The 16,402-nt window shown below is 40.5% G+C and overlaps 1 protein-coding gene across 3 annotated transcripts in view; it reads right to left on the reverse strand.

The window, feature by feature from the left end:
- Nucleotides 1-16,402, reverse strand: part of TRAPPC3L (trafficking protein particle complex subunit 3L) — a 55,339-nt gene that overhangs the window by 19,728 nt on the left and 19,209 nt on the right. For all 3 annotated transcript variants that reach the window (XM_065588379.1, XM_065588380.1, XM_065588378.1), the window contains exon 4: nucleotides 13,533-13,632. In XM_065588379.1, coding sequence (XP_065444451.1) covers nucleotides 13,533-13,632 — 100 coding nt within the window. The remainder of the gene's footprint in view (nucleotides 1-13,532; nucleotides 13,633-16,402) is intronic.

The raw sequence follows: 16,402 nt of genomic DNA on the forward strand, positions 1-16,402 counted from the left end.
AGTGGATGGAATGTGAGAGGTAGAATAAGAATATTTGAAGAAATCTAATTAATAGCTAAGAAATTAGCCTTATATTTTCACCCCAGAGTGTGTCTGGCCACAATGTTCTTGAAAGCTACCCTGTGTAGTTCCTTTGAGGGTGAAATAAGGCAACCCGTGGTTGGGGCAGTGCTCACTTCCAGGCCATACTCACGAGGAAAAGGTTTTTGACTCCCCAAAATTGAGGCAATTTTACAAAACTGAACTTCAACCTCCCTGTGCCTGTTTCCACATATGCAAAATTGGAGAAATAATAGGACCTCTCTGACCACCTCCCATATATTTATGAATTTACCATGATATCACCCTTGTAAGATAGGAAGGTATTAGTGTGCCATTTTTCAGGAGATTGTGATTTGTTCAGGATTGCCAAGAAATTGAACACACACATACATACCTACCTAGCAGGCCATTCTTTAACCACAAGACCCTTCCTAACTGTTGAGAACTCACTTCATTAACATTTGTAAGATGCCTAAGTACAGTGCTGAGTTGCTGAGGGCAGGTGTATACTTAAAACGCTGCAGTGCGCTTTAGTGAGGAGCGCTGCCATCAGCATAGTTACTCCACCTCCATGAGAGGAGGTGACAGGAAAACCTCTCCTGTCAACACTGCGCTGTCTACACCAGGGGTTAGGTCGATATAACTAGGTCGCTTTCCACACCCTTGAGCAACATAGTTATACCGACAGAAGTCTGTTGTGTAGCTTAAGCCTTAGAAATACCTATAAATAAAAAATAGCTTGCTTTGGCATCCCAAATATATGTTACTAGGGACTTTTCACTAACACTGCCTACTGGACCATACATATGAATAATGGGCTCAAAGTGAAGAATGGTTGCGATAAATAAGCTCAAATAATGACATTAGGATTCAGATCAGAAAGCAGGACTATAAGTGACCAAAAATAAATAAATAAATTGCTGAGAAGGGAAAAGGCTGCTGGCTAAAATAACATATTTTGCTGGTATACTTTTAATTCTTCCCAAGTACTTTTCCCTACGCACTGTTTGGATGCAATATGATACTAGAAAGGCTTTGGCATGTCACTGATGATTCCCTGGATTAATACAATTCTCATTACTGCTTGCAGTACAGTACTTCACTTTGCAATTTATTACTTAGCAAATAACCTTTCATGTGCATTTTTCCCTTTCTCAGAGGCTGAAAAGCAATAATTTTTAATTAATTTGTTTATTTATTATGTAGCATTTCAAAGCCCCATTTCTGGTTTAAAGGTTAGCTTTAAACAAGATATTTTACACAGAGTGCCACTTAGTGGCAGAATAGTATAATACAGTTGGATATATATCTTCCTACTGTATTTTCCACTGCATGCATCTGATGAAGTGGGTTTTAGCCCATGAAAGCTTATGTCCAAATAAATTTGTTAGTCTCTAAGGTGCCACAAGTACTCCTCATTCTTTTTGCTGATGCAGACTAACACGGCTACCACTCTGAAACCGTTCTATTACAGTATATCTTCCTGTTTAAGTTCTACTTTCCTATCATTTACAATATTTACCCTATCACTAGGGTGACCATACGTCCTGTCTTGGCCGGGACAGTCACCTTTTTAAGCCCAGTCCCAGATATCCCAACTTTTTTGGCAAAACTGGGCATTTGTCCCATTTGCTCTTGCCAACTGATCAATCCCACATGGGGGGCGGGAGGCAGGAGGATCAGGGAAGCCTCATGCGAGGGGAGGGGGGCAGCTCGGGCGAGCCCCGCATGGTGTCCCATTTTACCTTTGGGAAATATGGTCACACTAACCATCACACTATCTTTGAAGTTCAGTACATATCAGTCTGTTAAGTGTCTCTGAATTGTACTGGTTTTCTAATTACACAACCCGAACACGTAACAAGTTGGTCCTTTGCAATGACTGGCTGTGATTAGTTTGAAATCCTTGAATCAACTTCTTATTCTGCATCGGTGGAGCTTCCTCTTGTTGATTGTTCTTTCTGAGGAAGCAACTGTCAATGTCAATGGTTTTTCCACTGTTGGTTTCGATCACATGTGATCTGGGTGCTGAATTCTTTTTCTTTACGACAGTTGGAGTTGTCCATCCTTTTTTCTCCACCCAATTTGACATGCAACCAACCACCAAGTTCTAGACTCAGCCATTTTCTAACTGAGTTATGTCTGATATAAAAGTGTTCATAAGCACTTTTTGTCCTTTTTATCTGATTTTATCTCTTCATGTCTGGCCCCTTTGGAGATAGGCAAAAAGAAGAACAGGAGTACTTGTGGCACCTTAGAGACTAACAAATTTATTAGAGCATAAGCTTTCGTGGACTACAGCCCACTTCTTCGGATGCATATTGGAGATAGGGTCTCTTCTAAAGTTGTCTTCCCATCAGTAGTTGAGCTGGACTATATCCAGTAGCTAGTGTGAGTATTGATCTGTAACTCAGAAGAGTGAGGAATAGATCTTCCTGCTATAGGATTTTCTTGTTTCTCTGTTCAACTCTCTCAGTCCCTCCATTTGCTTGTGGGTAATGTGGGCTGCTAGTAATACCATCAAGATCATATTTTGTTCAGTATGACAAATTCTGCTGCAATGAATTGTGGTCTATTGTCTGTCACTAGTTGTTCTGGAATATCAAAATGAGCAAAAGTGCACCTCGGTTTCTCAATAACACTGTGACATGTTATGTCTTTCAAGTACATTATTTCTATATACCTTGAAAAATAGTCCATGACGACCAGGTAATGATGTCCTCTGAATTTGCATAAATCTGCAGCTAATCTTTTCCAAAGTCTGCCTGGTAGATAGGTTGTTATTAAAGGTTCTTTGTGTTGTGTTGGTCTGTTAGTTCTGCAGTGTTCACGTGCAGATATATGTTTTTTTATGTCCTTTCTGCTGTCCAACCACCACATTCACTAGTTGGCCTATTCACATCATTTAGTTAGTCCTTGATGTCCTTTTGACTTGCTTAATTGTCTATGCACCGCAAAGTAGTCTCTTGTCACTTTCTTAGAGTCCTTCAGATATTTGGGCCAGGCACACCTAATGTAACTTAGAACTTCCTGAAGTTGTGTGTCTGTCAAGATTACTTTTGGTAGCTGTTGTTGTATCTTTTCTGACACTAGTCTCTATGTGTCCACAGCATCCACATACACATTTATGTCACTGTTGTAATAAGCCATAAATCCAGTGTCTCTATTCAGAATGTGATTTTTAGTGCCTAGCAAAGTTATGAATTTAAGCTCACAGGCTCATCTTTTGAAGGTGTTATGCAGGTCTCCTTTGAGGAAGAGGACTGTTCGGTCAGATATAGAGTGATCACTTTGTGAAAAGTGTCCACCCACAGGTCATAGGGCATTTTCATCTTTGATTATTTTCCTGTATGAGTTCATTTGAGAAAGTAGTGATTGTCTGGCTTCACCCACTTCGTTGTTGTTGGGACATTTATCTTCGTAAGTTGTTTCTGTGGTGAACTGGCCCATGCAGTTCAAGGGTACCTCCAGGGTTAGTCAGAACTGTGTCCAGTGACTTCAGCGCTGGGAGGGGTTGAAGGTAATTGTAAGTCCCTTCTGAGATTACTGTAATGTCATCTCTTGAGTCAATTTTAAAGTCAATAGTCTTGCCATGACTAATCAGTTTCACTGTCCAGGCAGCCTCTATGTCATCACAAGTTATAGGTCCCAGAAAAATTGGTTCTTGATTGTCTGTAATATGAGTCAACTCCCTGACTGGTTTGGTGTGGCAAACTGCTGCAAAGTGTCCATATTTCATGCATTTATTACACTGTGTGCCTTGGCTGGACATGCATCACCTCTTGGGATATGGCTTTTTCCATTTCTTGTACATGTAGGCTGGAATTTGTCCTTTTTAGCTTGGGAGTTCTCTCTCCTTGCCTCAGCAGTTTTATGATAATGACTTTTAACATTCAAGTGTCTGTTTACAGTTTCTAAGCTAGTTTTAGGTTTTTCAAGTTTGTCCTGTTGCTTTAGGTTTTGCTGTCTCACCAGCTCACATTGCTTTGCTCTCTGTGTAACTGTGGCTAGGGTTAAATCTCTCTTCCATTGTAGCTGCTGTAGAAAGTTTTTATCTGTTAACCCAATAGCCAGCCCCTCTCTGATATTTTCATGTTTTGCATTCCCAGAATCAGAGTTTTCAGTATGCAGATCTCTTATAAAACATTCAACATTCTCTGATGGAAACATGTTCTTTCATAAATCACATTTCTCTGAGGTATAAGGTGTGGCTCAAACATAGCCAGAACCCTTTCAAATCAGTTTTGTGACAGTCTTCAGTAAAGTCAAAGGATTTAAAGATATGCTCTGCCTGCTTCCCTATAGCATAAATTAAAGAAGATACCTGAATATCTCCAGTTTCTTTGCACAGCTTGGTAACAATACAAAATCTGGCGAAATATTGTTTCCAGATTGTCCATTCTGAAGGTTTACTGAAGTTCTCTGAGGCATTGAGGAGTGGCAGGTTGATGAGATCCTGCAACCTTTGTTGCTTTGTTCCTTCCATTTCTGTTCTTAGTTTGCTTTTGACACCATGTTATGTTCCTGTTCTATGGACTGGTCATAGAACTTGCTTATTTGTACCCGAAGTGTTCATCATAAGATCTTTTAACACTCTTCCAGGTATGGCTAAGACTAAGGCTAGCTTTAAATAAGGTATTTTATACACGGTGCCACCTAGTGGCAGAACAGTATAATACAGTTTAGCATTCCATTAAACCTGTAATCACAATCCCACTGTGCTGTACAAACACAGAACAAAAAGATGGTTCCTGCCACACAGAGCTTACAATCTAAGTATAAGATAAGAGTCAACAGATGGATGTAGGTAGATAGGGGAATACAAGGAAACAATGCCTACCTTACAGAAGGCTACTGCAAGAAATATTCCATTAGAAGTGATTTTCAAACTATCTTCCAATATGAGACTTTGTATGGAAGACTTGCCAACTAAATAGTGATGGTATAGGAGACCCCATACCATCGTATAGAACCCCTAGTTCAAGGGGTATGTCAAGAGCAGGAGGGAGTGTCGCCAGAATGCCGGAGTTAGCAAAACTGCCAATAGGGGGCTATTGCAGTCAGGGAAGATTAAAGTCTCTCTAAGGCTGCTCTGACTCTGACAAGGGGTTAACAGGGCCCTTACGTGTTCCCAAGATCTGAGAAGTATTAAGGTGAATTTGCTCCGGCCTCATATCCTGTGGCAAGCATGGCTTGGCTAGACTTCCAGATTGACTGCAACATATTTACAATCATCATCTTTGTTTTATTCATCAAAGAAAGAAAGAATAGAATTTTAGCAATGTTTTGAACTGCAATCTACCTTATTTCTCATTCTGTTCATGGCCAAGTTCATTTGAAAAAAAATCTTTTCTACTTCGAATTGGATGGATCCAAACCAGAACTTCAAGTACTAACCCTCTGAAATTTTATAGAATGTGGTTGGAGTCAAATGTCAGCATCCAAATTGCCCTATAATTCTGATCTGGGTTGGATCTAAAACCAGGCACCTATTTTCTAGAACTGGTTTGGATGCAACCCATGGTGTTTGAAATCTTACAGTATCAGTTGTAGGATTTCTGATTTTATGGAGCAAAATCTCCCAAGAAGAGATCACAAGATTTCAGAACTTGGCCTAGTTCATCCTCAAACCCAAATTCTAAACCTTAGTCTGAACCTAATTTGGATCTGGATCCAGACTTGCACATCGTCTCCTTGGCTCATCTCTATTTTCAATATATTTCTTCAACTTTTTCCCCCTTTCTTGTCTGGCCAGTGACTGGAATATTTATTGAATTTTTAAGAAAGCGAGTTATTCTTTTACTTTTATGAGGGTCATTGCATCTTTTTTCCATTCCAGTGGTAGCCATGTAGCAAATATGTTCTGACCCCATGACAGGAGGGATTCACTTCACAGCATGGAAAATTGATGGAAGAAGGGTTTACTTTGGCTGATCATCACTCTCTTTTGGCCCCAATACCAACTGAGTTTAAATTAGTAGTAATATCTAGCTACTGGTGTCTGAATTGCTAGATTAATGTTTATAGATCCCTACTCACACTAAGTGGCTGTGTTAAATTCTGTCCTTCTCCCAGCAGTTATGATAGGGTTGGCACAGCAAGTTGTTTTGGTGCTCATCATTTGAAGATGCTTCTTTTGTTTAATTTCTTCCCAATTTATACTTGCATTTAACAGTTATGGTCTGATCCTGCAGGCTCCAGTTTTACTCTCTTAAAGACTGCAGGATCATAATGTTGTCCCCAAATGATTGCTGGCTCTAACAATCATAATAATTGATTCTGACTTAGTTTATTTAATCTACAGGGTCAATCAGTGCAGTTAGATATACCAGCTAAAAATGTAAGTACCTTGCTTGTTGTTTTTAGCCTAGTTAATGACCTGAGGAATTAATATATTATATAAACAGTTAATGCAAAAAGCTGTGTAAACTTAAACTAGCAGATTGATTGTGTGACGTTGTGCAGTCTATATGGTTTTATAAAAACATAATAAAAAGTGAATATAATGTAACTGGAATAGTTTTATAAAAATATGATAATAAGTCAATATATGCTTCATGCAAATATGCTGGAATATGCTTCATGCAAAAGGTCTCTGGTAAGGTATCATTACAAAGCTTATAATCTACTGAGTGTGATCATCCTATTTGTATAAATGTACCACTCTTGTATCTAAAACTAGAAATATGAAATATAACTCTGAGGGACTATTGTAATTATGCAAAAAGTGGGCCATTAATAGTGGTTTGGAATCTTGATGACTCCCATTAACAAGGACCATTGTCTGCAGATGGCTGTGTTTACCTGTTAGTCTTCCTGTATATGTGTGTGCTGGCAAGTGGGAAATGAAGTCTTGCAGTGACAAGTGATCATGTCACCTGACCTGGAATCCATCTTTAACCTGGTGCTTTTCCAGGGTCAGGGGGAACCCAGAAGGACAAAGGGTTCCCGCTTTATGCAAAAGATATATAAAGGGGTGGAAGAGAACAGAGGGGGAGAGGAGCCATCATGAAGAATCCCCTAGCTATCACCTGAGCTGGAACAAGAGCTGTACCAGGGGAAAGAATTGTGCCCAGGCCTGGAAGGTGTCCAGTCTGAGAAAAACTTACTGAAGCATCTCTGAGGGTGAGATTATCTGTATTTAGTTTGATTACACATAGATTTGTGCATTTTATTTTATTTTGCTTGGTGACTTACTTTGTTCTGTCTGTTACTACTTGGAACCACTTAAATCCTTCTTTCTGTATTTAATAAAATCACTTTTTACTTAGTAACTTACTCAGAGTATGTATTAATACCTGGGGGAGCAAACAACTGTGCATATCTCTCTATTAGTGTTATAGAGGGCGAACAATTTATGAGTTTACTCTGCATAAGCTTTATTCAGGGTAAAATGGATTTATTTGGGTTTAGACCCCATTGGGAGTTGGGCATCTGAGTGCCAAAGACAAGCACACTTCTGTGAGCTATTTTCAGGTAAACCTGCAGCTTTGGGGCAAGTGATTCAGACCCTGGGTCTGTGTTGGAGCAGACGGGCGTGTCTGACTCAGCAAGACAGGATGCTGGAGTCCTGAGCTGGCAGGGAAAACAGGAATAGAAGTAGTCTTGGTACATTAGGTGGCAGCTCCCAAGGGGGTTTCTGTGATCCAACCCGTCACAGATTGCATTTACCTGAGATTATCCCTTTTATTTCCATTTATATATTGGTTATTTTGGAGAAATTCCTGATTATATATACATCAAGAACACTGTAGAAAATCAGAGGGGTAGCCATGTTAGTCTGAATCTGTAAAAAGCAACAGAGGGTCCTGTGGCACCTTTGAGACTAACAGAAGTATTGGGAGCATAAGCTTTCGTGGGTAAGAACCTCACGAAAAGAAGATGTCTTGCATCTGAAGAAGTGAGGTTCTTACCCACGAAAGCTTATGCTCCCAATACTTCTGTTTGTCTCAAAGGTGCCACAGGACCCTCTGTTGCTTTTTACTGTAGAAAATCAGTGCTCAGACTGTTGTGCTGATTATAATTGTATCTTTTTGCCAGAATTTTCAGAACATTAAGTTTGAAAGTGACATTTAAGAACATTAAACTGCTATTTTGTAAACAAAGATTCAGAAGTGTCTGTCAGTTACTTAATCTTATTTTCTTACTCGAGACTATGCTAGAGACTCCTTCTGTTAGTATGCTAAATAGCCTTGATAGCAGTTGATAGAAGAACATGTAACAGGAGGAAAATAGAGTCCTTTCCCTTCTTCCTAAAGTTAGTCTTTCTCTACTTATATGTGTGTTGTTTGGTCAACAGTACTATACAATAAAACAGGAAAAGAAGAAATCAGGTCCTTTCAAATAGGCAGAACTTTGGGTAACCTCAAATACCCAGTAAAACCAGAAAAATCATCTCACATCTGGTACTAATATTTGAAACCACAGAGAAAACAAAGGAAAATGCATCACACAGAAAAGAAGAGAAGAAAAACAAGCATAGAAAAATGTGACTAGGCCCAGAGGCCAATTTGAGGGACTTTACAACACTCTTCTTTTCATGTGCTGACCACCTGAAGTTGCTTTATGCAATATAAAGGTGTCTATTTTGTCTTCTATATCACAGGGGAGATGTGTGACTGTTACTTCAGTAACATGGCTCGCAGTCACACCAACAGATCATAGTGTGTGCAGTGAGTGATTTTGGCTCTATGTCTTGTTACAGGGTATTTGGCAACATCAGCTGTAGTGAATGCAAAAGAGATCCTCTCTGTGTTTCCATATGAGCAGTTATGCCAAATTCCTCAGAGGTATTTAGGCACCTAACTCCCATTGAATTCAATGGGGTTTAAGCACCTAAATACCTTTAAGGATCTGTGCCTTAGTCCCTCCATGGCCAGCATGAAAGATATAGTGATTCTCGACTTTCCATATCAGTCACATTATTTATTATATTGTTCAGCAACTGTCCTCAATGCCAAAATATCAGAGAGGATCACACGTCACATAACTTAGTTTCTATCATGTTGCACAATCAGTATCTTCAGCTAAACATTTGGGCCGAGATTTTGCCACCTTTACTCAACTCGAGTAATACCTTACTCAACAAGTAGTCTCACTGAAGTCAATAGGGCTATTCATGGAGTAATGTACTAGGATAAATGTAAGGGCAGCAGAACTGGGCCCTTTGTGATTTGTTCACCAATTGTTTTTGTTTGGTTGTTTTCTTTTGCTATTTTAACATTTGACATGACACACAGTAATATGACAATCCAGGTGTATTCTCCTGGAACTCTGTACAACTTGCAGGTCCACTGCTTTCCCCCAGTCATGGAAACATACTATTATTTCCCCTGTTTCTTATAAATGTAATGGAGTCTCATAACTTTGACTATGGAAGAATCTCAGAGCTTGTGTATTTTTTCTGAACTGAATGTTTATAGATTTTATAGCCTGTCAAATTAAAACTGCCTGGGGAAACCACAGTATGATTGGGCTGGAAGGAAATGGCAATATGGGTAGTGCTACTTTGGTGTAGACACATTGTTACTGTCAAGAGGCATACCAGCTTTAGGCAAATACAGCAGTAGCAGCTGCTGCACCCCTCCCATTTGTCACCGGGTCTCCCTAACTGTTTTATTTTTATATATGAGAATTATTTTGTTTTCCAAATTGATCCAGTTAGTGCCAGTTATAGAGGTGATTTTTGTGTGGTGGTCATCTAGTTCAATTGAACTGAGGCTCAAAAGCTATAAAATAGTCCTCAGGACTGTTAAAATATAAAAGTGATTTAACACTTACATGCCACAGACATAGGAAAGTCTGGGGAATGTATATGTTTGAAATATTGTAATAAATTGCTTATATTAGGTCCATCAGAATTTTTTTTTTTAAATCTGATTTAGATTCACCTTTTCTTAATGTATATTTGGGTTTCCTTTTGCAAGTGCTTAGACAACTACACACATTTAATGTACTAGGTTGTATGATTTGTGAATATTGCCCTCTACTGGATTGAAAAGGACAATGCCTGTTGAATGGGTAAATAGCAGGTGGAACAACGTTAGCTCACTGAGTAGAAAGAAGCTGGTGTTTTACAGATGAATGGGTTCTAGTCTATGCTGCTAAATCTATAGTATTTGTTTAGCTGCTGATCACAGTCTGTATATTATGGATCATTACAAGCAGTCATAATTGTGCCAAGCCCCATATAAATTTACCTCACCAAATGATAAAATGGAAATAAAACCTTGATTTAACTTATTTTAGCAATAAGTGGCTCCCAGCTCAGCGATTCCATTCCATGACCACCTAGTAAACAATCTTTTCTTCTAAAATGCTGCTTAAGTGTTATTCTCTGAACAAAGATCATGCAGGCATCACAATATGCAACAGCTGAAAATCTCCTTTAAGGCTATGAAAGCAACTTAAAGGAGACCATTCCCAAAATAAGAATCTGATTTACGACTGAAAAGTATAAGTCATAGGCATATTAACAACTAAGGGCTAGGTCATCTTCTAGGTTAGGGAAACCTATACCAGGGACAGGGAGCCCTACATGTTTCCTCTGCTGGAGTTTCCAATGGAGAGTTTCCTTTGAGAGGTGAGGTTTGCCCTTGGAGACATAAACCATGTGTGCAAAGGGCCTGTGCCTCTGGACTGCCTCCCAGCTTTTCCCTAGCCCTCTCCAATTCCCATGGCAGTGTCAGAGGGTCCTTCTCCAATGACCCTAAACTCCCTACCTCTTAAAATGGAATTCCATACCATGGAGGCGGAAAGCACCAGAACTGGATAAATTATTCAATAAGGAGGGCTTGTGGGGAGTAGGGACAGTGTCCCTTTCTTTGAAAGCTGGTAAACACCATTAATCAGACCCTGTTCTTTTCCAATAATTATGAGATGCTATGACACTGACAGACCAGTTCAGGCCAGAGCTATAGGCCAATTCACTTGTTTGTGAATATCAAAGGAGTTCAGTGTATTAGCATATAGTCAGGCCAATTAATCTGTGTGTTAATAGAGATCAAAGGAGATGTTGATCATATTGTTGTCACCTATCTATACCTTGTTGTTTACTATTACATTACATTTACATTATGCATGCCCGGTAATTAAATTACCCTAGATCAAAGTGTGTGTTAATGGGAGAGTTAATTCAGGTGTTAGAACTTCATGAAAACTAATGGAATGTTACTTGTTTTGTTTTCACTTATCTATTCCTATTATAATGTAATGGCAGGATTTACATTATGTATATCCCTGTAACTAAATAACTCATTGAATGCAAATGAAGAGTGCTAAATTCAAAGCAATTGGCCGTTGTGTGAGTAAACCAGGGGTGAAGGTAAGGCGGTACAGGCTGGTATGGCATACTAGTAGAAGGTAGCCGCCAGTACCAGCCCATACCGCTGACTCTGCTTAAAGCACTGCCCCTTTTGCGCCCCCCATCGGTGGCCAATGGGGGAGGCAGAAAAGGGGCAGCAATGATCTGGCGGGGGTGTGTGTGTCAAAAGAAGTAGCTGCCCAGGGGCCATGATTTAAAAGGGCCCGGGGTAGCGGCAGTGCCAGCCAAAGCCCCAGGCCCTTTAAATCGCTGCTGGAGCCCCGGGCGGCGCAGGCCAGGGAGCGCAGATGGACTGGCTGGGGGACGCTGACCCGCCCCTTCTGCCCAAAGCCCAGCCCCTTCCGGGGGGGGGGGGGGGAGCAGAGCAGCCCCATACCAGTAAGAGCTTCATTTTACTTTCACCCCTGGAGTAAACATACGTATCAGCTTGTTGTCTGTGAAAAGATGCTATAAGTACTGATTCAAGGAGAGATCCTTTATCACTCCTATTTGGTTTCTAACAAAGCAGAATAACTGAATGAGAAGATGGAGATCCCCTGAGATATTCTGGGTAGCCCTGAAGGACTTTGGGGAAACTGGCAGTTATTGCATCACGGCTACCATTTGGAACTACAAACTGTGACTTACTCGTTATTATATTTTATCTGCTTTAACCTCTCAATAACGCTCATTCCTTTTTTTCAGCTAATAAACCTTTAGTTAGTTTACTATAGAACTGACTGCCAGTGTTGTTTTTGGTGTAAGATCTGGTGTACCAATTGATCTGGGGTAAGAGACTCAACCTTATGTGGTGTGGTGCTCCGACAGTGCAGTGATTGGTACCTTAGATGCATAGAAAATAAGATGTCTCAATTTGTGTCTTTCTGTTGCTTCCAAGAGTAGAAATACAGCTGAATAATTCAAACACATCCCTCAAAAAGGAACAGGAATCATAAAATATCTTTATCACTTGATCCTTTTGAAATGCACTTAGCACAAGGCAATATACATAGGACAACTTGTACACACTGTTCATTCAGATATAAAGAAGAGCTGTGATATCTGGCTAAAATATTTTGAAGGAGACAGGGAAGTTCTCTATATGCATGTTGACTGCATACCAGTGATTAGTAAAAATAAGTACAGTATATTTGTAATTACTAATGTACATTGAGTGTCTCCTGTATAAATAATTGTTTAACATACTCAGCAATTTGTGCAAACCCGAGAGTTAGAGTATGACCTTTGACAGATGTCTCTGTGCTTGTTGTTGTTGTTAAATATATTTTAAAAAGCTGTTAACTGTAACTTTATATTATGATAAAACAACTGCATTCTATGTGGGAGTATAAAAGACAATGTATTCATGCTGTCAAGTCCTGCTTGCCTTACTCACGTAATCTCATATGGTTAACATCCCGCTGTGTAGATATTTGAATTCGTACCTATTTGAACCAGTACTTGGTTATGATGACTCCTTTGTGGAAACTTAGTACCATGTGTTTTTAATTTTAGGATCCAACTAAAAGGTTAGTGATTGAATATGGACCTGCTATATTGAATTTCCTGTTTTCAAGCATTTCTGGGCTGAAATAAAACATCAGTGATGCTATGTAAGCGGAAGCCAATGTCTCCTCAAGAGACTTAGCCCCACTGAGTCATCAAAATATAGGTAAAAGCCAGTGCTGCATAATGGAGCTATGGGAAGGTTGCTCCTGAAAGTTAAGCACATGCTTAAGCGTTTAGCTGTATCAAGCTCTTGGTTAGAACTCCATTGTCCTATCTGCGTGGACCTACTACTAGTATTTTGAATGTAGTGGGAGAGCTCAAAGGCTGACAGTTCACACAGTATCACAGCACACTGAGAGCTCATCAGGCCAGGACCCAGAACTGCTGCTGCTGCTCTGAGCAGAATCAAGTTTGTGTGCTGTTAGCTGGATGTAAAAAGTTCTAAATAAGGGAACTGATTTGGTTAACACCAGGAGAGCTTGTGTTAATATGAAGAACACCACACTGTCCTGTTCTTCTACTTTGCAGCACCTTCATTTCAGACTGGAGAGTTAAGCATACTGGTAGATGGACTAACTCTGGTTTGGAATGAACTGGTAGGAGATGAGGCCAGTATTGTCTTTCCAGAGTCTGAGGACATCAAAGGATACCAGAGTCTAACTACTTTAATCTTATTTACCTGTGCAATCACGTCTACAGTTTCAGAATAGCTACGGCACTTCCTCACAGCAGAGCGAGCCAAAAAGTCTTCAACCAGCCTTATACCAATGTCATAGCCCCTGAAACAAAGAAAAGAAAGTTACATGCAAAGCTGAACAATTTTCGTCTCCTCCCCTCATGCCTCTCTCTAGTCTCACTCTTTCTCTGTGCAAAGCAGCTGCATGAACTGGGTCTGAAAAATGCTCTGGCCCCTGAATGAAGTAGTATTCTGAGACGTGGAGATTTTACTGGGCCCGATCATATATACACTAAGGCCACTTTACATCACGCTGGCAGTGTAAAGTAGGCCTGGACCTCATGTCATATAAAGGGGTCTTAAAGTTTGCACAGATATAATTTATGCCCATTTTAGGGCCTCTTTGTACGACTAGAGTGGTATAAAGTGGCCTTAAGGTAAATGAGAATCAGGTCCTACTATCTTGTTGTTACTAAAACCTAACCACGGTTAGTGCCATCTTTCCCCATGTCATTCTCTGAAGTAGGATCTCTAAAGGGGTTCCTCTGAGAAGGCCATTACACACTGAGCATACAGATTGACCAGTTGGGAATGTGATGACACTAGTAAACCAATGTTTTCTCTAATTTTTTCCATCCATGTGCAGAATGAATTTTGTTATGTGCCCCATATCAAAGTAATGTGTGAATGTGCACCACCAGTAGAAACAAAAAAACCTAGATATAATATATATTTTTAAAAAGTTACCATAGGGATAATTACTCCAGCCAGGACAGGTTAGGCATTTTGGACTGCACTACTCAAAGAATTAAATTTTAGTGTAAGAGAGAAATAAAAATTATGAAATGCATAGACCAGTCAAAAAACTAAAATAACACACTTTGAAAGAAGTATCAAGAAGTAACAACAACAATGATACAAGTATGTGTTGGGAGATGAATGTGAAAGACTGTGTATGGGTGGGGGGGAACAGAGACACACACTTTGTCTGTGTATGTGAGATAGAGACACACACACTGTCTCTGTGTGAGAGAGAGACAGACATACACACATAGTGTGTGTGAGAGCCAGAGACACACTGTGTGTGTGTGTGTGTGTGTGTGTGTGTGAGAGAGAGAGAGAGAGAGAGAAACCCAGAGTGTGTGTGTGTGAGAGAGACAGAGACAGACATACACACACAGTGTGTGTGAGCCAGAGACACATTGTGTGTGTGTGTGTGTGTGTGTGTGTGTGTGTGTGTGTGTGTGTGTGTGTGCGTGAGAGAGGAAAGAGAGAGATGCATTGCCCCTCTAACTACGCTGCCTTTTTAAGTAGATCAGCACTCACCAGTCTGAAGCCTGCTTGTTCAGACACCGCAGCAACTGCCAGCAAGCTCCCTCCATCCCACTCCTGAACCCTGTCCTGTCCTCCCACCCTGCTCTGTGGAGATGGGGTACAGGGATGGGTGGGAGTGGGGAGGGGGCACCCTGACCTCAGCGCCCCCTCCTCACCCTGCACAGCAAGCAGGAGGCTCCCAGGAGCAGCTGGCCAGGGGCTCCAAGTCAGAGGGCAGGAGCAGCATGGCAGGGGCGGGGAGGGGCACCTGAAGTGCCCGGCACTTGATAGACTGCTGGACGGCCGTGCGGCCACGCAGCTTAGAGGGAACTTAGTAGTAGCCTCATTGCCCTAAGTGTGGTGGTTTGGCATACCCATGCATAGTCTGAGGGACTGACTCATGCTTTTCATGACATTTGCTTGGAGTGAAATTTGCCTACTTTAGGTTCATTGAAGCATGTGTGAAACAATAGATTAGTTAGCAACAAATAATTACAGAATAATTGAAGAAACCAATAAATAAAATGTTCCCAGTTAACTGACCTTCATAGTGAAAATGTTGCAGTTTAAAGCAGTTCATTTCTGCAATGTTGGACTTGATCACAAGTGTAGTCACATTCTATTTTGTTCTATTTAGGTTTTTTTATCATGTTCATTGCCATGGTATATTAGCACTGCATGGTATGTCTCCTAGTTCCATGACTGGCTGAGCCCAGCCTACCTGGTTAGGAAGCTTGGCAGAAGCCATTTTGCCTGAGGTTTTCAGAGAGTTGTGTTTTGTGTGAGCTCCTGCAATAAACTATAATTTATGTATTACAAGAACAAAGGGAACATGGTAGCCTGCCCCTTAGACTTGAAACTCCCTGAGTCTTGACATGGCTGTGGTATTAATGTATTTATTAAGGGTACTTCAGTAGTCTCTCATTGATAAAAAAGGTACTTCCCCATCAGGTCACATAACTTAGGTTGCCCAACAGGTGGGGCCAGAGTCCAATTTGTCCTGGGCATCTTGACTTATCTGCCTGCCACAGAAATTGCAGGTTGCAGAGGTCTTGTCCCCTGCAACCTCTCTGAAATGGCTCACACAAGAGAAGAGTAGGTCCTCCCATTCCTGCATCTCTTTCTCTTCTGTGTCCCTCCGCCGTTGTCCCTCTTCTATCATTATATACCTTCTCCCCATTCTCTGCTGCTCTCCTTCTCTTTATCCTCCCTTTTCTTCTCCTCCTTCTCTCATTCCTCCTCTGAAATTCCTTCTCTACTTTCTCTTCTCTCTTTTTTCCTAGTAATATGCTCCTTCCTCTTGATCTCCCATCACCATAAAAGAATAGCTACAGTGTCTGTTATGCAACTTCTGCACAAAATTAGTTGCAGTTAGGCAAAATGCATTTTGCAGTTAACCAAATTTAAATTCAATTAAACTGTTCACACACAACTGAAATTCCAGAGAAATTAGATGGACAATGTAAAAAGGATGAAAGCTTGTAAAATCCTTCTCCAAATAAAATAGTTTTTTTTAAATTCACTGCAAACCTTCTGAAGATAATACTGGCTATTAAATA

Source organism: Chrysemys picta, chromosome 3 (assembly GCF_011386835.1).
Source record: "Chrysemys picta bellii isolate R12L10 chromosome 3, ASM1138683v2, whole genome shotgun sequence".
Classification (NCBI taxonomy): domain Eukaryota; kingdom Metazoa; phylum Chordata; order Testudines; family Emydidae; genus Chrysemys; species Chrysemys picta.